The sequence below is a fragment of the Lacerta agilis genome, chromosome 16 (assembly GCF_009819535.1).
Source record: "Lacerta agilis isolate rLacAgi1 chromosome 16, rLacAgi1.pri, whole genome shotgun sequence".
Taxonomy (NCBI): Eukaryota; Metazoa; Chordata; class Lepidosauria; order Squamata; family Lacertidae; genus Lacerta; species Lacerta agilis.
In genome coordinates this window covers 14,708,544-14,730,355 of record NC_046327.1, presented here as the reverse complement: position 1 = coordinate 14,730,355, position 21,812 = coordinate 14,708,544, and the positions used below count along the sequence as shown (strand labels likewise).

Here is a 21,812-nt window from a genome sequence, read left to right as displayed (position 1 = left end):
CCGAGTTTAAGGAAGCCTGCTCCAGGTGGTGAGAGGGTTTCAAGGGTTCCAGTGCATACCTCAGGTTTGATTTCCTTACAAGAAAGGTCACTAGAGACGGTGGTGCCTTTGTGATGCATGGTTCTATTTGCACATATATTTAGGCTGAGTATAAGATGGAAGGGCTCACAGCAACAACACTCCAGTGGATCTTGGTGGTGTAGTGGTTAGGAGTGGTAGACTCGTAATCTGGTGAACCGGGTTCGCGTCTCCGCTCCTCCACGTGCAGCTGCTGGGTGACCTTGGGCTAGTCACACTTCTTTGAAGTCTCTCAGCCCCACTCGCCTCACAGAGTGTTTGTTGTGGGGGAGGAAGGGAAAGGAGAATGTTAGCCGCTTTGAGACTCCTTTGGGTAGTGATAAAGCGGGATATCAAATCCAAACTCATCTACCATTCAGTACCCCCCAGAAACAAAGCACTGCTTCAGATGCAAATTTGGGAAGAGAGCCAGTGTGGTGTAGTGGTTAAGAGCAGTAGACTCGTAATCTGGTGAACCGGGTTCACGTCTCCGCTCCTCCACATGCAGCTACTGGGTGACCTTGGGCTAGTCACACTTCTCTGAAGTCTCTCAGCCCCACTCACCTCACAGAGTGTTTGTTGTGGGGGAGGAAGGGAAAGAAGAATGTTAGCCGCTTTGAGACTCCTTCGGGTAGTGATAAAGCGGGATATCAAATCCAAACTCCTCCTCCTCCTCCTCCTCCTCTTCTTCTTCTTCTTCTTCTTCTTCTTCTTCTTCTTCTTCTCCACTAGGTTTCTAAGGGCAAATCCTACAAAGGGGGTCTGGAAATAGGGTGGTCCTCTTTAGCCAAAATAAAGACAGCAGCATCGTGGAAAGATCTGCTTTATTGCTTACCACTGTCAGAACAAAGGTGGCCCCAGTGGATAATTCCAAAAGCTGGGCAGCAAATACAAAAATTCAAGGCGTCTATATAGTCTTCTGAATGCATGAAGCCCTCGTGCCCTATCATTTCTGCAGTATTATTGGTTATAGCAACACGTGAACAGCTAACATCTCTTTACCTAGCCTTCCAACTGGACACCCCATATTTGGAGTTATCCCGTTATCATATCAAGGTGTCTTCCTAAATCATCTTCCAGATTGCTCTGGTCAGCCTAATTGAATCTGCACTAGCCCCCTCTTTACACCGGTATGCATACCTGAACTTTTAATGGGGCGGGGGTTAAGTGTTCTTCTCGCCTGCTGATCATGGTGCAGCTTTTGTTAACTGAAAAGCAAAAGAATACAGAAATGCGGAGAAAAGCATACTGTACAGAAAGGCACAATTCTAAACAGGGCAGAGGGGCGACCATAGCTTTAGATTCAGCATAGACAGCAAGCCAAGCCTCCATGTCTCTTCCCAGCCCAGTTCAAGACAAGAGTGGTCCCAGGTCTGTCGTTCTCTTACACTCACCATGGACCTCACCTCTGGTCGGAGGATAGAGAACAGACCTGGGCTGGATCTAGAAACATCAATGAAGTGTTTCAATTAAACTCATTGTAAACTCACACAGGGAAATTCAGTTGGGAAAGACAGGACTCCACAGCGCCATCTGGTGTCACAGTGTCATATCGCATATACAACACATATAAAACGCTTTTTCTTTACCAATCTAGCTGAATCGCTGCTCGCTTTAGCCTGCCTCCTGGAATCATCTCCAGTTAGTCTTCTCTGTGGCAACCCGGCACCTGTACCCTTTAGTTGTGCAAAGAGGTGCTTAACAGGCCTGGCCAGAACCATAAGCGTTAGACTGGTCTGACAACTTCCGTAGTCTGTTTTCTACAGAATCCTGTATCTCCAGATATAAAATCATAGGCACGGAGGGCGGGTCAAATATAACATATAGACCAACCACCATCCTATTACACCTTGCACAGTAGCATCATCGTGAACTCATATGCAGCCTTATAAGTTGCATGTAAAGAACGGTGTTTCGTTATTCCTGCAGGGCGTTGGGCTAGATGACCCTTGGGGATCCCTTTCAATTCTAGAATTCTATGAATTCTACGATTATCAAAAGGAGGGGGGGAAGAGAAGAATGTGGATATTTTCTCACAAGGTTTCTTCGGTTGCAATCCTGTACCCCCTTACCTGTGGGTAGGTCCCCCTGAACTCAGTGGGGCTTACTTCTAAGTAAACATGTCTAGGATTGCACTGTGAGTAATACAAATGTCAACATTCAAGGTAGGCCAGAATGTTCGTTTTCATTACAAATTCCACTCTTCTCTTTTCTCTCCTGCATTAACACCTATCAGACATTCATATGAATAGGCAAAAGGTCAAGCGCCTTTTTGAAAGCTAGCAGAGCAACTTTATACATGTTTACTTGGATGTAAATCCCATTGATTTCAGTGAGGCTTACGCCCAGGTAAGTGGGCACGGGACTGCTGCCTAAGCCTCATAACAATCCCCTCAGCCTATTCTCTGCATTTCTGCTGGCTCCAGTGCAAATCTCTCTGGGCTGAAAGAATGACAAAGAGGATATTCTCCCTTGCTACTTGCTACAATGGGAACCTGGATATTTGTAATAACCAGTGCAATATACATACATACATACATACATACATTCTTTAATTCGACCGTCAGTCAGAAAAAAATACATTTGTACAGAATTAAAAAAAAACCTCTGAAGGAACTTTGAATAAAAAAAAGGAAAACATAACCCACAATGGAATGGAGCTAAACAGATAGCCCCATATCGATACAATCAATTAAAATCTTGCGACGCTTAAAAGCTAAAAAAAAAGAAAGAAATTTAGCCACCTGGGAGCTTGTATTTCTAGTGACATTGTTCAGAAAGTACAAAACCTGTCTTTCTCTGGATAGAACCAGTGCAAGATCCCATACAGTTTCCCCCTTGCATCTGTCCTTCTTCTTCTTCTTCTTCTTCTTCTTCTTCTTCTTCTTCTTCTTCTTTAAATGAATTTTTTGGCTGGTCTACAACGACGTGTCAGCAAAGAATAATGGCACAACCCCGCTTATATCTGTAAGTGAAATATTGGTTGTGATGACCCTTTTAAATGGCAAAATATCCATCTCTGTGCTTTCACTGCTACCTCTGCGGTGTTATAACCCGTTTCTTGACACACAATGCATTTTCACTTTATTCCCAGATGAAATATTCTGTGAATTGATTTCTAGATTTTGCTTTCCCATACTTTTTTTTTTTAAAAAAAACCAAACAGTTGAACTTGTTCTGTGGGGGGGAAGGTGCTGTTTTCCTTGGGCAAAGCTGTTTGCCTGCTTCATCTAATCATGTGTTAGCTGCTTGATTGATTTAAGTTTTATTAGGAAATGAGAGTCTTGTGGGTAGAGCACAGGCCAAGGAAAATCTAGATGCCTCCCACAACACAGGGGTTGTGGCTAGAGGGCCTGTTTATTGTGCCTTCCTCCTGCTTTTTTGCACAAAGTTTGTGGTAGGGATGGGCAAATCTGTCAATTTCAGTTTCTCTCACTTTCTCATTTTTCCTCTTAGTTCTCTACATTTTCACACCAGTCTATGATTCTGTTGGAATGTTCAGAGAGGCAGGAGAGGATATATTGTTTTATAATATCCTTCCTAACTTGCACCAGCAAGTTCTATAACTTAGCAGAGTTTTAACATTCCCCTTTAAACGCACAACAGTTAACTTGTTGCAAGCTTGTTTAAGCTTCTAAATATAGGATCCCTGGTAATTCCCCTTTTCTCCTCCTTAAAAAGAATAGACACAACACAGTCTTGTGCAAAGTATTATAAATGAAGTTTACTCACACATTCAGTTCACAGATGGATCCCTGAAGGCAGACTTAGGTTACAAAGTATATACATGTGGAACTACCCCATATGGGAGTTAGTCCCAGTGACTGCAGACAGACAGTCACTGCTGCTCACACGACAAAAGCAAGATGGAGAAGAGAGTCCAAAAGAAGTCCAAAAAAAGGAAGTGTGCCTTGCCTTTTTGTTACCTGAGCAGGCAAGGTCACGCCCACATCTAGTGACATGCAGAGGAAGTTTGTCCTAGCTCAGGAGGACACAGGAAGTTCTGACTGGCTGGACCAAACATCCCCTTTCATGTCCACTCTGGGAATGTGTGTACTTGACTGCTTTCTATGTGTCACATCCCACAGATTCACACACATACACACCCTGAAAATTCACCAGCATTTTGCCCTGGTTTTCTCCCAACAGACACATTTTTGCAAAGCCATTTGCAAATGTCCTTGCTACGCCAAAATGTCTACTGTTGGCAACTCTTCTGCTGGCCCTACTCCCTGTTTCTATCACAAAGTGTCTTGCTGGGTCTTTAGTTGGAGTCGGACTTTGCTGACTGTTCAGTGGGTGGCCCAGTTCTCTGCCTGAACTGGATTTCTTGGCGTTGTCTGTCTTCCTCCTCTTCCCAACACAGGCATGGAAGAGGACGGCTTTTGCACCTCTGCAGGGTCTGTTTGTACGCTTTCCTCTAAATCACCTAACTCTGTACATTCAGACCCTCCAAGTGCCCCTATTTTCCAGGGATGTCCCTGATTTGGAGAAGCCACCCCAGTTTTACAAAGGTCCCAGTTAAACGGAATATTTTCACATTGGAATCCTAGTAAGAAAAATCAAACCCCACAGGTGTCCGGTCTACTCAGATATTTCACTTTGAATTCCACCTTCACTTTGATTTGGCCTCAGCTCATTGAAATTGAGCAGGCCCTCCCCCCCAATTAATTAATCACTTAATTAATCAAGCACAGATGCCACACTTGTGGTGATGTTGTGGTTGCTTTTACCCTTTCCCTCCATCACAGCCATGCTCTGAATTGCATTTTGTAATGCATTTTAATAACAACAGTAGCATTTGGGGAGCGTTTCGTTTTAAGAGACTGTGGCCACACTACTTACCTGAGCTGGTTACGGGGGAGGGAATGTGTGGAGAGCAGACGAACAAACAAAATGAATTTCAAATGTAAGGTACTAAACTCAGGGCTCATCCTTACATTCTGCTTGCCCCATACCTAGAAAACATGGGTCCAAGTTGTTTTTTGCTCACCCCGTGTTTTCTAGACACAGGTCCAAACAAGTTTGCCTTTGACCTGCCACTTTCCCCCACTCTTTAGCGCTAAATCGAAACCAACGGAAATCCACAGAAAGCCCACTCCATTTGTTCCGATTCTGCACTAAACGAAAGGTTTTCCCAAGGGGGAAAGTCTCAGGACAAACAGGTGTATGGATAAGCCCTAAGGCAGGAATTATCAGACACCAAAATTTAGAACAGGTGACACCTGCCTTGTTAGCGATGCACGTGAAAAAGTTCTAGAGGTCTTGGTAAACATTAAGTTAACCTTAAGCAGCAAAAAAACAGCTAATGCTATTCTAGGCTGCATCAACAGAAGCATAGCGTCCAGATCAAGGAAAGGAATAATACCACTTTATTCTGCTTTGGTCAGTTTTTTAAGGTGCCACAAGGCTCTGTTGTCTTTATTGAAATTTATACATATTTTGCTCTATGATTGCCCAAACTGTGTCTGTGTGTGTGCTTGTGTGTGTGTGTTATAATATATACAGCTAAGAAAATTGCCAGTTTGTAAATCTGCTGTTGCTGTAATTATATTTGCCTCCTCTTCTTCTATTTTTATTTAAATGTGCATCTGAAATGTAGGCTTTCAAGAGAGCTGTCACAGCATATTTAACGGCTGTTTCTCTCATGCTTTGTTTTGGCATCGCCTGTGTGAACAGAGAAAGATATTTGTTCTGATGCACACCTACCTACTAACAGAAAACTACCCATACATTGAAACACCTCCATTAAGAACCCATCTATTATTATTTTTTTGCATAGGGTTGGTCAAGACAAATTTGAGAGCATCATTCAATAGCGCCCTTCACTCATTAATTAACACGAGACAGAATATTATAGCAGTTTTATTTCATGGGGGCTTATTGAAGAGAATGTCTTAATGGAGAAAAGGGCATCAAGCTGGTATTAATTGCATGTCATACATTTTGTTTGCGATCCCTGGTTGTCTCCAGAGATAGCTACAAATTGGTCAGGTACTTAACCAGGGTTACTAGGTGGTAAACAAGGTAAATTTACCTTTTTTTCTGTGGCTAAGGTAGTGAACTTAAAAGATTATGATGATTTTATTATTTGTACCCTGCCCATCTGACTGGGTTGCCCCAGCCACTCTGGGAGGCTTCCAACAAACATAAAAGCATAATAAAACACCAAGCATTAAAAACTTCCCTATACAGGGCTGCCTTCAGATGTCATCTAAAAGTTGTGTAGTTATTTATCCCCTTGACATTTGATGGGAGGGTGTTCCACAGGGTAGGTGTGACTGGTTCCCTGTAACTCCACTTATTGCAGTGAGGGAACCACCAGAAAGCCCTCAGAGCTAGGTGTCCTGCTCTTCCACTTGACCCACATAGATGGGCAGAAACTAGGGTTAGATGGCCAGCTCCCATGAACGACTTGAGCTGCAGCTCCAGCCTCTCATGCATGCTGCGTCAGAAGAGACTCAAGCGCAAAGGAGGAAGGAGGGATGAGGCGAGGGCTGGTTGGTGTGGCAGAGTGGCCAAAGCAGCAGCCGACCCGTACCATGCTAGACCATCAGGCTGCTGCTGAGAAGGAGCATCGCTCATGCTTGAACCAGGCCAGACCCCTTGTCAGCTGCACTAACAGTGATGCACCCGCCATTTTGGGCCAGCCACGCTTGAATACGGAGTGTGGGTGTGAAGACATCCCATTTGAAGTCCAAATGGGACAAGGGACATTTTTGTCCAAAAACGGGGTGATCCCATTTTTCCAGGGATGGCTGGAAACCCTAATCTCAGCACAGAATTGCCTCTGGCTAAAGCCCCTCATGCTGTATCAGATGCTGGGGATGAGCACAAGCGCAGTGAAAGAGGCAGGGCCGTCTTAGCCATAGAGGCAGGTGGTGCAAGGAACCACGGCGCCATGCTCTGGAGGGCGCCAGGGAAGAGGCGGAGGCTGGTCGCGGCACCTCCCAGCATCAGCTCACCGCCCTTGTCTGCCTCCGCCATGCCACGCTGTGCCCGGAGTCTCCTCCCTACCGGTGGAGCCGCCCTCCAGCCCCTCTGGCAGCGTCGCCCTCGCCCACCTCCACTATGCTGTGCCGTGGCTGGAGCCTCCTCCCTGCTGAAGGAGCTGCCCTCCAGCTCCGCTGGCAGCACCGCACCCGGAGCCTCCGTCCCACTGGAAGAGCCACTTGGAGGGAAACGTGGGGGTAGGGGGCACCGGAGGGATCCTTGCACCACGGCGCCAGATAAGCTTAAGACGGCCCTGGAAAGAGGGAAGGATAAAATGGGCATATATGATAAAGAGAGGGCACCTGTTGCATGTTGAGATTGGACTGGGTCTTGGGTCTGATTAGACCTGGGCGGGGCAAGGACTAAACCAGCAAGAATAAATCAACCAGACTATATCCTTATTTCAGTTTTTCTAATGTCGCTCACGTCCCTTGTTTTCTTAACAGACACTGCAGATGGGCATCAAGCACTTTTCTGGACTCTTTGTGATGCTATGCATTGGGTTTGGCTTGTCTATTCTCACTACTATTGGAGAGCACATCGTATACAGGCTGGTGATCCCACGAATCAAAAAGAAATCCAAGCTGAAATACTGGCTTCATACAAGTCAGGTACGTCCTCCTGGTATTAAATCACTCTTGTTCTGAATGGATTACACCACAAAACAGCCTTGGGTAACCTCTCTATATCCTCCATCCAGAGAAGGAAAGGTTTTATTTTTTTAACTGTATTTATTTAATTTCATAAAAATTTAACACCACTTAATTGAGTGGGGGAAACCTTCAAAGCTGTTTACAAAAAGATAAAACAAAGAAATCGGGGGGGGGGAATCACAGCCATACTTCAAAACACAGTACCTCCTCTTTCCATATGAACCTACCCAGACCCTGAGATCATCTTCTGAGACCCTTCTCAATGAGCCTACTCCATGAGGGTCCAGAGGGTGGCATCACAAGAACGGGGCCTTCTCTGCAGTGGGTCACAGTTTGTGGAATGCTCACCCCAGGGAGGTTTGACCGGTGCCTTCATTATGTACCTTTAGGCGCCAGGCAAAAATGTTCCTCTTTAACCAGGCCTTCGGCCGATAGACTTCCAATGCCCTTTTAAAATGTGTTGGGGAGCAGGGGGATTATTGAGTTGTTCTTGTTTTTGTTTTTATTATGTATTTTGTGTTTTTATGTTGTGATTTTATGTTGTAAACCGCCCTGGGACCTGCGGGTATAGGGAGGTATACAAATTAAACAAACATACATACAAACAAATGTTAAAATACTAGAAAAGATCAAAATTGCTTCAACTTTCTAAGCATCATGTCTAAATGAGAAAGATTCTAGCTATCTTCTGTGGTCTCTTCCCAAACCATACAGCATCGGTGAAAATGGGATGGGGGGATCACAACGGTGGGGGTCATACACAAACAGCTCAATACAGTGGAACCTTGGTTCTCGAATTTATTTATTTATTTATTTATTTATTTATTTATTTATTTATTTTAATTTAAGATTTTCTTGGTTTACAGAAGTGTGTGTAATGTCTCTCGTATTTTTCCATATAACATTTTTTACAGATCAGTTTTGGTTGTTGAGACATTAGGGACAGAAGGGGGAAGGAGGTGGGTGGGATGGGGGAGGGTGGGGTGGGAAGATGATGTTTCTATTTTCCTTAATATATGTAGGACTTGGTGTCAGCGTCATTCGTGTTGGTTCTTTGTTGCTTGCTTGTGTTTCTTTGGTGGTGAGAGGTCGGGATTGGCGTAGGGTGTGATTGTTCATTTGTGGTTGGCTGTGGTGATCTTTGGTTTCCTGTCTGAGTGGGGTGGGTGGCTGTTTTGGATCACGTTAGCCATATTGATTTGTATGCTGTCGGTAGATTTTTTTGTCATTGTCTTGTTGGGCTGTGTGTGTGATGAAGGGGGACCATACGGGGGTGATTGGTTCTCGAATTTAATCCGTTCCAGAAATCCGTTCAACTCCTGAAACGTTTGAAAATCAAGGCGTGGCTTCCGATTGGCTCAGGCGTCCTGGAAACAATAGCTAGCAGCCGCATCAGACGTTCAGCTTCCGAAAAATGTTCAAAAACCGGAAAACTTACTTCTGGGTTTTCAGCGTTCGGGAGCCTATTTGTTCATCAACTAAGCCATTCGAGCACCAAGGTTCCACTGTACTTCACTTCTAACAAAATCGCAACCTGTTACATGCAGCGTTCATATTTCCTATCCGCTCCACCCTAAAATGCAAGGCTGATTATGCTACTGATTAATTTGTTCCCTGCTTTTCCTCTAGAGATTGCACCGTGCTCTAAATAGTTCATTTATGGAAGACAAACACCAGCCTAAAGCAAAGCGAGTTGAAAAGAGGTAAGAAAAAATGACCTTTTTAAACCCCTTGTTTCCAGACGAATCTATAGATATTGGCTCCCATGACACAAAACACTCCACCACCACCCCCTTTTTTTTGTTAAGGAAAAGGAAAGAGAAACAATTGGGGAAACAGTCCTGTATAATGTGAGCCACACACTGAAGAGAAACTGAAAATCATTTTTTTTATTATTGTGCCAAGAGAATCGTAAATCATAAAGAATGGCCTTTGGCTGTATGACTTTATATGAGAGAGCAATTCCATTCACATCTTTTTATTATATACACACTATAGCTGTCTGACCCAGCAATGACATGACAGTCAGACATGTAATCACTTTTTTTCCTTTCAATGTGAATGGCACACAAACTTCCCATTAAGACAACCACATCCAGAAAAACAAGGGGAGCAACCCACAGTGGCAGCTGTACCCCACAGTCGGCTGCCTCTGCTGTAGCAGCGGCACACTCGCGGAAGCACAGATTTTTGAATCTGCCCTTTCATCCCCCTCTCCCAAAAAAAGGTCAGCATCCAAGTGCAGGTTTGCAGATGCAGGCCAAGCTGTTCTGTGTGCTCAAATCCCTTTCCTTATGTGCAAACTGAGGAATGGAGGAAGCACCGCAAATTATAATTAGGCATATACATTTATTTTTGGCCTTTACAGACTTGTTTAAAAATATGCACCACAGTTGTGAACCTGTTTTCTTCAACATTGTTACCGCTGACCTTTTTAAAAAAATAATAATGCGCTGTTTACAACATGATGCCATTGCTCTTTAAAGGGCTTAAGTATACTAGCTGACATCGCAACACTGCATCAAGTTTGACAGCTGTGTTTTTAGTGCCCCGGCGTTACTCATGCCATGCATGAGTCACACAAACTGTGCCTGGCTCTGTTTTTTTCCACGGAGCCCATTTTGCCTTCCCCTTCCCTGTCCCCGTAACAAACCCAGCCTGGCCGTAGGGCAAGTTTGGGAAACCTGACGGAACGGAATCTCCAGGCAAATGTGACTTCCCAAACTCTCTTGATAGAAAGGACAATTCTGCGTGAGATGGCGGGGCCAAGATCTCTCCAGCAGGAAGGGTCGTGCACCATCATAAAAAATATCCCTTTCACATTTGCTGGGTCTAATTGGAACCCTCCCAGCCCCAAGCCTGTTCAAACAAGCAGCGCTTCTGTTGCAGATTCACCGAGAATGTCCACAGGGCCATGATGCTGAACCAGAGCACAGGCACCAAACTATAATGAATTAATGCAGTCGAACAGTGTAGCAAAACTCCCCCTCCATCCCACAATAAAACTCATTTATTCCTTTAGATAGCTGCTGCATTGGAAAACAAGAAGAAACAGAGGGTTGATAAAAATAGCTTCTACTGTATTGTTATTTCCCTAGGGAATAATACTCTGACACTTTCTTCAATCATACATTTCCCAGAAGGCACAGGGTTTGGGTGTGTATACGTGTGTGTGTGTGTGTGTGTGTGTGTGTGTGTGTGTACATGCGCACACACGCGCACACACACACAGAGGGATGCAGGTGACGCTGTGGTCTAAACCACTGAGCCTCTTGGGCTTGCCGAAGGTCGGCGATTCAAATCCACACGACAGGGTGAGCTCCCGTTGCTCTGTCCCAGCTCCTGCCAACCTAACAGTTCAAAAGCACACCAGGTAGATAAATAGGTACCACTACTGCGGGAAGGTAAATGGCATTTCCTTGCGCTCTGGCTTCCATCACGATGTTCCATTGCGCTGGAAGCAGTTTAGTCATTCTGGCCACATGACCCAGAAAGCTGTCTGTGGACAAACACCGGCTCCCTCAGCCTGAAAGCAAGATGAGCACCGCAACCCCAGTCGCCTTTGACTGGACTTAACCACCCAGGGGTCCTTTACCTTTTACTTATTAAAAAAAGAGTACATGCACACCTGTTATGTACTGAGTTGAATAGGATCCAAAATGCACCAGTCTGATTGGTCCCAGAACAATAGGATCCAAAATGCACCAGTCTGATTGGTCCCAGAACAATAGGATTGAGATTGCAGCAGTCTGATTGGTCCGCAGGAGCCACCCAATCCAGCTCCAGGTGGAAGTGAATCCACATTCCGATTGGCATACAGGAGTATCCCGGAATTAGCCAATCACGTGGGGCCCATTGTGTAAATAGTGTATATAAAGCAAACGTTTTGGGGGAACTGCATTCCTCACTACTATGAGCTGAATAAAGATCATGAAAGTCACACTGGACTCCGAGTATATTTCAACACCCTTGCCTTTTTGACGGTTTCAAGTGTATCAGGATTCATTTGCTTCAGTCAGCATAGATTTTGCTAAGTGCAAGTTCTTTGGCCTGGGGGTCAACATTCTCTATGTGGATCTAGCAGAAGCAATAAATCTTACGAGAAAGATTGGTAGCTGGCAGAGGGTAAGATGTTCGCCACCTGACATCAACTCCTGCATCCCGCAGACTGGGATGTGCATGGTTCTCCACTTCATCCTAACAACAACCCTGTGAGGTTAGTTAGGCTGAGAGACTAGGAGTGGCCCGAGGTGTCCCAGTGAGCTTCATGGCTGAGTGGGGACACAAACCTCTGCAAGCAAATTGGGATCTTGGATATCAAAATTCAACAAAATAGAATAATATGAACTCGTTTTCGGAAAACTTAACATAGCTAAACCAAAGATGTTTTGACCTTAGGTCTTCTTCAACTGTCTATTGTAAACATGCACACAATATATAAGATTTGCAAAGAATATACCAGTACAAAATACTCTGTACAATAAGAGCAAAAGAAGAAGCAAACTTAAATTTGAGTAATAAGGCCTGCAAACGTTAAAAAATGATCTGATTAAAATGTTGTAATAAAATAACAGATTAAAATAAAACAGTGTCTGATACGTGGAGTATATTTTAGTATAGGGCTATACACACACAACATTTTATTCTAGAATCAATGGAGACTGTGTGCTTGTTTCTTCTACGTGGTTCACACACAATCTGGATCTGTGGCATGTTTTTGGCCCCTGCTTTCATTTTTGAAAACAAAAGCTCATTGCAGATGGATTCTGCACTGCCCCACAGTGTGTCTGCGCTTGGCATATGCCCAGGGCAATTTCTGTTTATTGCTCAGCTCTTATCTCTTAAAAAGAGTCTGTGGAACCGAAATCTGATGCCCTATGGGCTGGATTAAGATCTGGACAGGCTGCCATTTTCTCTGTAGTTTTGCCTATGAATGCCGCCTCCCGGGAAAGCAAACAACAAGGATGGGTGGGGGAGGGGCTTGTGGACTTTCTGGCTGGATGCTGTTGGAAACAAGATGCTGAACTCGATGGGCCCTTAGTTTCATCTAACAGTATTCCTACATTTGCACGGCCTGCATACACACATTGGAAGCAAGAGGTGGCTGAGAACAAGAGGAGGAAGAGTTGGGGGTTTCCCATTACTTTACCATTGGCCCAGTGTAAGTCAGGGGTTGGGAAACCATCATCCCTGACCATCCTGGTGGGAGTTGGAGTCCATTCACATTAGGAGAGCCACACCTTCCCCACTCCTGGCATACCCTCCAACATTTCTCCTATGAAAATAAGGAAGTCCTGTTCAATTGTTTATTGGTTTGTTTGTTTGTTTGTTTGTTTGTGAGGTCGTTTTTATTTGATTTTACAATACAAAAATATTTTTTTTAAAATCAAATACATATCCATATACAGAGATTCCTCCAAATTTCAGGACTTCCCCCCACCCCTTCCCTGGAGTCCCATTTTAAACATTTAAAGCTGCATCTTATTCCTTACTCTATTATATCAATCCATATTTTCCATTGTACAGTGGTGCCCCACTAGACGAAAATAATTCGTCCTGCGAAAATTTTCGTCTAGTGGGTTTTTCGTCTAGCGAAGCAGCAATGACAGCCGCACTCCGCTAAACGAAAAAAAATTCCGTCTTGCGGGGCAGCTTCCGCTAGACGAATGCCATTCGTCTAGCGAGTTTTTCGTCTAGCGAGGCATTCGTCTAGCGGGGCACCACTGTAATTGTTACACTACATGTGAAATCAAAACCCTGCCAAAGTTTCCATCTGCTTACAGTGGTCTTTTAAAAGTTTTTGTCCTTGTAATTCCTGAGTTTTCCAGTCAGCTTTGCCATTTCTGCATAGTCCATCAGCTTGGTTTGGCCATTCTTCTCTGGTAGGGACTCTGATATTTATACCCTGTCCATCTGCCTGGGATGCCCCAGCCACTCTGGGCAGCTTCCAACATATATGAAAACATAATAAAACATTAGACACATTAGAAACCTTCCCTATCCAGGGCTGCCTTCAGATGACTTCTAAAGGTTGTATAGTTACTTATCTCCTTGGCTCGGGGGGGGGGGGGGTCACATAACTCCATAGTCCAACTTTTCTCTGATGAAAATAGGGAAGTCCTAGGGTAGGGTTTTCCAAACTTGGGTCTCCAGCCATTTTTGGACTACAACTCCCATCATCCCTAGCTAGCAGAACCAGTGGTCAAGGATGATAGGAATTGTAGTCCAAAAATAGCTGGAGACCCAAGTTTGGCGAAACCCTGTCCTTGGGAAAACCGGAACATTCCAGAATCAAATCAGAAACCGGGACTGTCCCTGGAAAATAGGAACACTTGGAAGGTCTGAGATGGTCATCTCCTGTGACTTATTTTTTCCCCAGGTCCAACGCAGGGAACAGCCAGCATTCAGTCTGGAACACAGCCAGCCCAGGCAACTGCCTTCGGAAGAAATACATCTGCAGTGAAGAGAGCCAGAACGAAGTGGTGCTTAAGCAGCAACAGCCGCCGCTGCCGCCGCTGCAGCAGCAAGACATACCTCTCCCCCTCCTGAAGAGAGACTCCCCAGCATCGCTGACCACAAATGGGAAAGCGGACTCCCTCAACGTGGCCAGGACCTCTGTGATCCAAGAGCTCTCTGAGCTGGAGAAGCAGATTCAGGTTATCAAGCAAGAACTGCAGCTGGCCATGAGCAGGAAACTGGAGCTGGAAGAGTTTCAGAGGACAAACAGGACTGCGGAGCCCTAAGTGGCTGGACTCCGTCCCTCTCTCCCTGTAACTATTCATAATGCACTTTTCTTTCTTTCTCTCTCTCTCTCTTTTTGTAATGCCAGAAAGCGGCACCGGAATCAACAAGCAATACGGCTGCTTCCTGCAAAACCAGCATTTTTTTGCAGAAGGCACCAGCACCCTTGGTTCCCTCTTCCGGGAGTGTTTCAAAGAGGCAACAGCTCCGACTCCGCGGGAGGACTTCGCCCATCTGAAGAAAGGTTGACCCTCAGGCTGCAGGAAACGCTTCCAAGCCTCTGGGGGGCTTTTCCAAGCAATCCAGAACACACAGCTCCCTGGTTTTCTTCTTGCCACGCTCTCAAATGGAATCCCCACTTTTTAGCCCTTTCTGTGCATTTTTTTTTTTTTTTTTTTTGGAAAGACTTAAAATGATGATTCAGATTTGTGCGTCCTGGTGGTGCTTTGTTTGGAGTTTGCTAGTGAAATTTGTTACGGCCTGCCTGGGGGTGGGTGGGTGGGGAGAAATACACCTTTGCGTGCTGAGGAACCCCAAAGTGTTGTAAGCGTGAAACTTTTCTGTTAATTTCATTAGCCAATCTCAACAACACTGGTATCGATATCCCCCCCCCCCCCGAAAAAACATTTGGGCACAACTTGAGCAACACTAACAATCAATATCTTTTTGCAGGGGCTAAGTGCTGATCTAGGAACGCGGGTGGTGCTGTGGTCTAAACCACTGAGCCTTGGGCTTGCTGATTGGAAGGTCGGCGGTTCGAATCCTTGCGATGGGGTGAGCTCCCGTTGCTCGGTCCCAGCTCCTGCCAACCTAGCAGTTCAAAAGCACATCAAAGTGCAAGTAGATAAATAGGTACCGCTCCGGTGGGAAGGTAAATGGCGTTTCCATGCTCTGCTCTGGTTTCGCCAGAAGCAGCTTAGTCATGCTGGCCACATGACCCGGAAGCTGTCTGCAGACAAACATCAGCTCCCTTGGACAGTAAAGCGAGATGAGCGCCACAACCCCAGAGTTGTTCGCGACTGGACTTAATGATCAGAGGTCCTTTACCTTTATCTAGTGCTGATCTACACTTCGAGGTTGGATTGTTGCAATGCTCTCCGCCAAGGGCTGCCCTTGAAGATGACCCAGATCTGGTCTAAGATACAGTGGCTGGAACTCAGATAATCCCATAAAACAGTTGCATTGGCTTCTCAATTCAAGCTGCTCATGATAGTCTTTAAAACCCTAAAGAATTTAGGCCCCAATACAGTCGTACCTTGGAAGTCGAACGGAATCCATTCCAGAAGTCCGTTCAACTTCCAAAAGGTTCAAAAATCAAATTGTGGCTTCTGATTGGCTGCAGGAAGCTTTGTAACAGTCAGTTCCGGGTTTGCAGCATTCAGGAGCCAAAATGTCTGAGTTCCAGGGTGTTCGGGATCCAAGGTACGACTGTATCTGAAAGATCACCTACAGACCCTCCCAGTTGTTAAGAGCAACAGAAGTGAAGTTCAGAAATTCAGGGCGTGGTCCAGGAGAGAGCATTTTTTGTAGACAATGCGTACGATGCACTGCGCACATGTGCCACGCCATAGCAGCAGCGGCGGGCGGGAACTGGACAGGCTGCGGGGTGGAGCGGCCTCGCTCCGCGGCTTGCAAGCAGGCTGCCAAGCAGGTTTGCGAGCAGGCTGTGGGGCGAGCCCGCTCCGCCCTGAGGCCCATCCGGGGCCCGCTGGCGGGGCTGGGTGGGGTGGGGCCGGCCCAAGTGTCACCCCCTCCCCTGGAACACTGGGCAGACCACCCCCTACGCCCCCCTTGCTCCACCCCTGCTTTGACTGGATGTAACCGCCCAGGGGTCCTTTACCTTTTTACCTTACCTCCCACGTGAGAAACCTTGGGTTACAAACCATTCGCTCAGATGTGCTGGGCTGCTGAACCAAACCACTGTAGAGTTGGAAGGGACCCGAGGAATCATCTAGGCAGCCATATGCAGCTGTCACATATGGGGAATCAAACTTGCAGCCTTGGTGATATGAGCACCAAGCATTAACCAACATGCAGGCAGGGTTTCTTGTTGTCTTGCCCGTGGGGGAGCACTCAAAATGTGGCTTCCCACTCACCATCTTCAATGGTACAGTCCAGAACTCAACAGCCGTATCCTGGCTCTGGTGTGCGGAGCAGCTCTCAGCGATCAAATACAATCGGACATCTCCTTGCCAAACTCTGCCCTCTTCCCTTCTCAAAAAACAGTTGCCAGGGCAGGGCCCAGCCACCCTCAGGTTCTTTCAGAGAATCAGCAGGCTTTGTACTCCGGTTTTCCACACAATTTTTTTTAAAATTATTATTTTTGAAAAAAGCTACAGATAAAATTGTCTATTGTATGGTTTTTTTGAAGTGTTTCTAGTTTTCCAGAGTTTATCTATTTTGCCTAAGATTCCCAGTCATGATTTCGGGACCTGTTGTTTTAAGGCTGTTGATGGGGAACCTCTGGCTTATTGGGTTGGTCTAAAAGCCGGCGCCATGGCTTTAAATGTTTTTGAAGCACGACGTGGTATCCTTCCGTGAAATGTGTTGTGTAAGTTGCCGGTGGTGGCTTGCTCTCCAGTTGTCGATGTTTGTTCTTTATGCAGGTGGGGGAAAATGTACAATGGCATACAACCAAACAGGCAAATCATCCCACCTAAACTTCCCCACAACCCATCCATACATAAGGAGCAGTGGTGTTCAGTTGGTGCACTAAGGGGACTTGATTAGTCCCCTAAATGTTCCCAGTAAATTAGAGTATTAAAGCATTAAAACCTGGCGTCTCCTTCCCCAAAACCAGGAAGCTTCTACCTGGGCTTAGGGAAAGAGACACGATGCTCTGAAGGTTACAGGTAGGTAACCATGTTGATCTGGCATAGTCCAAAAAATAAAATAAAATCTTCCAGTAGCACCTTAGAGACCAACTAAGTTTGTTCTTGGTATGAGCTTTCGTGTGCATGCACACTTCTTCAGATGCACACGAAAGCTCATACCAAGAACAAACTTAGTTGGTCTCTAAGGTGCTACTAGAAGGGGGGGGGATCTTTTTTATTTTGTGATGCTCTGAAGGGTTCAAGAACCATTTTACCCTCTTCCCAATGTCCACTTGGCTTTGAGAAGGAAGCAGCAGGGCTGCAGCATCCCATCAGGCCTGGCAACTCTTTCCCAAAGCCCAGGAAGCTTCTGTCCGGCTTAGGGAGGGAGGTGCGATGCTCACACATGCAACATCCCCATTGCCCTCGCGCGCTGTTCCCCTACGAAAAATTTCACTGTTCACCACTGATAAGGGACAAATATTCTTTTACCAGAGTGGGCCGTTTAGTATATTGCTTTGAGACATACTATATCCCTGTTTCCATAGGTAAGGGGTGGAGAATCTCTAGCCAGAGGGACATATTCCTTCGCAAGGGGTGCGTTCCAGGGGTGGGTGGGGCAAGAGACAAAATTGGGTGGGGCTATTGGGGCAACTGTGACCTTTACAGCAGGGGGAGAGAATTAGAGGCCTCCCCACATCTCTCCATAAAGGCAAGCAAGAGGAATTACCGCACTTCAAGGAGTTAGAAGCATTCCAAGGGCTCTACAGTTCTGATGGATTCATTTGGCCCCAAATAAATAAATAAAATGCTACTTACACCACACCCATTTGATTGGGTTGCCCCAGACACCCTGTGTGGTTTTGAACAGAATATAAAAAACACAGCAAAACACCAAACACTAAAAACTTGCCGATACAGGGCTCCCTTTCAGATGTCTTCTAAAAGTCGCATAGTTGTTTATCTGTTTGACACCTGATGAAAGGGCATTCCGCAGCCAGGCGCCACTACCAACAAGGCCCTGTAACGTCACTTCTCACAGTGAGGGAACCGTTGGAAGGCCCTCAGAGCTAGACCTCAGTGTCTGGGCTGGACGATGGGGGTGGAGACGTTCCTTCAGCTAGGCCTGAGGCTCCCTGCCATATGTGCTCTCATGCTACTTTGGGTACCAGGCATTTCTCCCCCCACAGAGTTAGGGCAGTTGCCTGCTTATGTGCCAAACTGGCCACATTTGCCTTGCTCGGGAGCCAGTGGAACTAAGGACTCTACCCTTACCATAGAGCCAGGGTGCTCATTAAATGGAAAGGGAGGCGAGCATTGAGTGAGGAGGCAGGAATCGTGGCAAAGTAGCCTGCACACCACGACTTGGCAGCAGATTTACTTTTCAAGTTTTCTGCCTACTGCGGGGCAATAAGAGGGGAAAATAGGACTACACATATGCCGCATGGGCTTCCCTATGCACCTAATATTCATGTGTGGAACTTAAAGGAATGCAGCCACTGAATCTTGGCTCACTGCTTTCTCTGCATCCCAAGGCTTGAGAACCCAATGGAGGTATATTGGCCAGTGCCTAGAATAGCTTGTTGGTATGGCATCTGCCTTGCATATAGTCTCAATCCCTGGTAGGGTTGGGGAAATAACCACTGCCTTTCTGAGCTAGAGAGTGCAACGGTCTGATTCAGTATAAGGTAGCTTCCGATATTACTAGATAGCATCTCCCACTAGGGCCAGCAGGCAATTTTACCCTACCCCAAACCCCTTCTCTTTCCATCCTCTTCTGGTACATATGACACTTTCTTTTCTTTTGTTCTTTCAATTATCCAAGAGAAAGCCAGCACTACTAAGACATTCAGCAGCTTTGGTGCAAATTAATGAAGTCCACCCTCCAACTTCTACAAATCAGCTCTGGCTGTCATCTCCCTTTTCTGATTGAAAACTCCGGTTGCCGGGTTGGTGGGGGGCGGGGAGGTGCTGGTCATGGTTGTATGTTTTTGGTTTTGAAATAAATTTTAATAGTATTTTTTTTTAGGCTGGTTGATTTGCATGATGGGTTACTGTTGCTGTCTGAAGAGCTAATCCACTTTGATCAAGGGAGATATAATACTGGTTTATTATCAGCAACCACAGGCTTTCAGGTGACTTTTATACGCCGATGTAATGATAGGGAACTTTCACACATGGAACATGATCGTGAGATCAGTTAAAAGCACACCTGAGTCCTGCTGAAATTTATTAACACTGATGTGTTTGCTGCAGGGGCAGCGCTCCCAGGTAAAGGAATGCACATTGCACATGGCAGCTAGTTAACTCTCTATTGGCAAAGCTGACACAGCAGTTTCCACAGCCCCAATAGCCATGCAAAACAGCCTAGCATCTAGGCATCTATTCCCAGGTCTGCATTCTGTGGAACAATTGCAGCAACAGGGAGCCACTCTCCCTCCACCAGCTTATGTATCTTCCCTCAATGGGCTGCGCGCACACAGGACCGGCGCTAGGCCTTCTTGCGCCCTAGGTGAACCACCTTCTGATGCCCCCCCCCGCCAAAGCCTGCTTTAGTGGGAGGTGGGGGTGGTGGAGAGGAAAGCCTGTCCCGCCGCCAAAGCCTGCTTTAGCGGGAGCTGGGGTGGTGGCTTCAGCGGAGAAGCTGCTGCTAGCCCCAGGGCCGTCTCAGGCACATCTGCCGCCGTGCTGTGGCGATCCTTCTGACGCCCCCATGCGTCTGGGGCGTCTGGGTGAGAGCGCGGGCGGCGCAAGCACCCGGCTGCCTGTGAGGGCGTGGGGAGGCCGCCGGCGGGGCCGCGCGGCTCCCCCGCTTGCTGCGCTCGAAGACAGGGCTGGGTGGCGGGCTGCAAGCAGCATTGGGCAGCAGCGGTGTGCCGCCAGCGCGCGAGCGCCCAGTTGGGGAGGGGGTGCCCGGTATGCCAGCGGCCTCGCAGGGGCGCCGGCGCCCTGGTGCAATGCGCCACCAGCCCCAATGGACGAGATGGGGCTGGCTAGCCCGTCCCGCCCAAGCCTGGCCAGCGCCCCCTCCATTTTGGCACCCTAGGCAATTGCCTAGTTCACCTAAATGGACGCGCCGGCCCTGCGCGCACACGCAGCCGGGGTGTATATCCGCTCTTTCCACTTCAATTCTCTCCTGCTTCTGGGAGACAGCAGTGCAGCTACAACCCCACTGTTTCAAGTTTAAGAGATCCCCCGCAAATACAGAGATTGCTGCTCTCTGGCACTGAACATCTTCCATTAATGCAGCCCATACACCAGGATGGACAGCTCAGTGGGAAACAGATCTCTTGGTTCTATCTCCAACCGGGTGCCCAAAACAAGTTCTTCAGGGCTTCAGAGTCCCTTTATGTAAGCAGTATATTCCAGGATGCCAGGAAGCAGTCAAGGGTGCTGACTCACATTGATCTTGCAAGTGTATTAACAGCTGAAAAGATTTTGAAACCTGCTTCCAGCCCCCACCCCCCACCCCCGAGACAGATAGGATGGGCTAGAACGTGAAACAGAAACTCACGCCATGCACAGGTTTTATGTGGCACATGTCAAGCATGCCAGGTTTCAATTTGGCCACAACTGTGTCTCAACTGTCAGGAACTCTTCAAGCAGGTAAGAAGTCCATACGCCTCTGGTGCCCAGCTGACAAAACCTTCTGCCTGTTCGCCTCGTGATGGGCAGAAACAGCTCAGAAGCCTGAAGTTTGAGGCAGCTCTTGATGGATGCACTACAGATAAAATATTTCACTTGAACTGTGACTGGCAAACCAGATACAGCAAGGGCAGAAGTTAAAACGTGGCCCGTGTTAATTCTCCTATGATAAAGATGGAATTCCAGGTGTGCACTGGTAGATCTCTGGTTGATCTGCAGTAGATCAGGCAAGGATTTCTGGCTCCCTTGATTTATTGCAGCAACAAAATTACTTCCCATACTCTTAAATTATGACAAAAACTCAGGGCAACCAGGAATAGATGTTTCCTTCTGTAGGCCTGTATGTATATATGGTCCCATCACTTCCTGGCAAATAGAAGGGGAAGAAATGGAGGCAGTGAGAGATTTTACTTTCTTGGGTTTCATGATCACTGCAGATGGTGACAGCAGTCACAAAATTAGAAGACGCCTGCTTCTTGGGAGAAAAGCAATGACAAACCTAGACAGCATCTTAAAAAGCAAAGACATCACCTTGCCGACAAAGGTCCGTATAGTTAAAAGCTATGGTTTTCCCACTAGTAATGTACAGAAGTGAGAGCTGGACCATCAAGAAGGCTGATCGCCGAAGAATTGATGCTTTTGAATTATGGTGCTGGAGGAGACTCTTGAGTCCCATGGACTGCAAGGAGATCAAACCTATCCATTCTCAAGGAAATCGGCCCTGAGTGCTCACTAGAAGGACAGATCCTGAAGTTGAGGCTCCAGTACTTTGGCCACCTCATGAGAAGTGAAGACTCCCTGGAAAAGACCAAGGAGAAGGGGACGACAGAGGATGAGATGGTTGGACAATGTTCTAGAAGCTACTAACATGAGTTTGGTCAAAGTGCGGGAGGCAGTGAAGGATAGGCGT

General features: G+C 46.6%; 1 protein-coding gene across 1 annotated transcript in view; it reads left to right on the top strand.

Annotated features, from left to right (window-relative positions):
* The window catches only part of GRIN3A (glutamate ionotropic receptor NMDA type subunit 3A), a 96,740-nt gene extending 81,906 nt beyond the window's left edge, over positions 1-14,834 (top strand). The window contains 3 exon segments of the mRNA XM_033173616.1: positions 7,497-7,661; positions 9,333-9,406; positions 14,083-14,834. Of these exon segments, the coding sequence (XP_033029507.1) occupies positions 7,497-7,661; positions 9,333-9,406; positions 14,083-14,446 (603 nt within the window). The 3' untranslated portion in view covers positions 14,447-14,834.
* Positions 14,835-21,812: the final 6,978 nt, after the last annotated feature.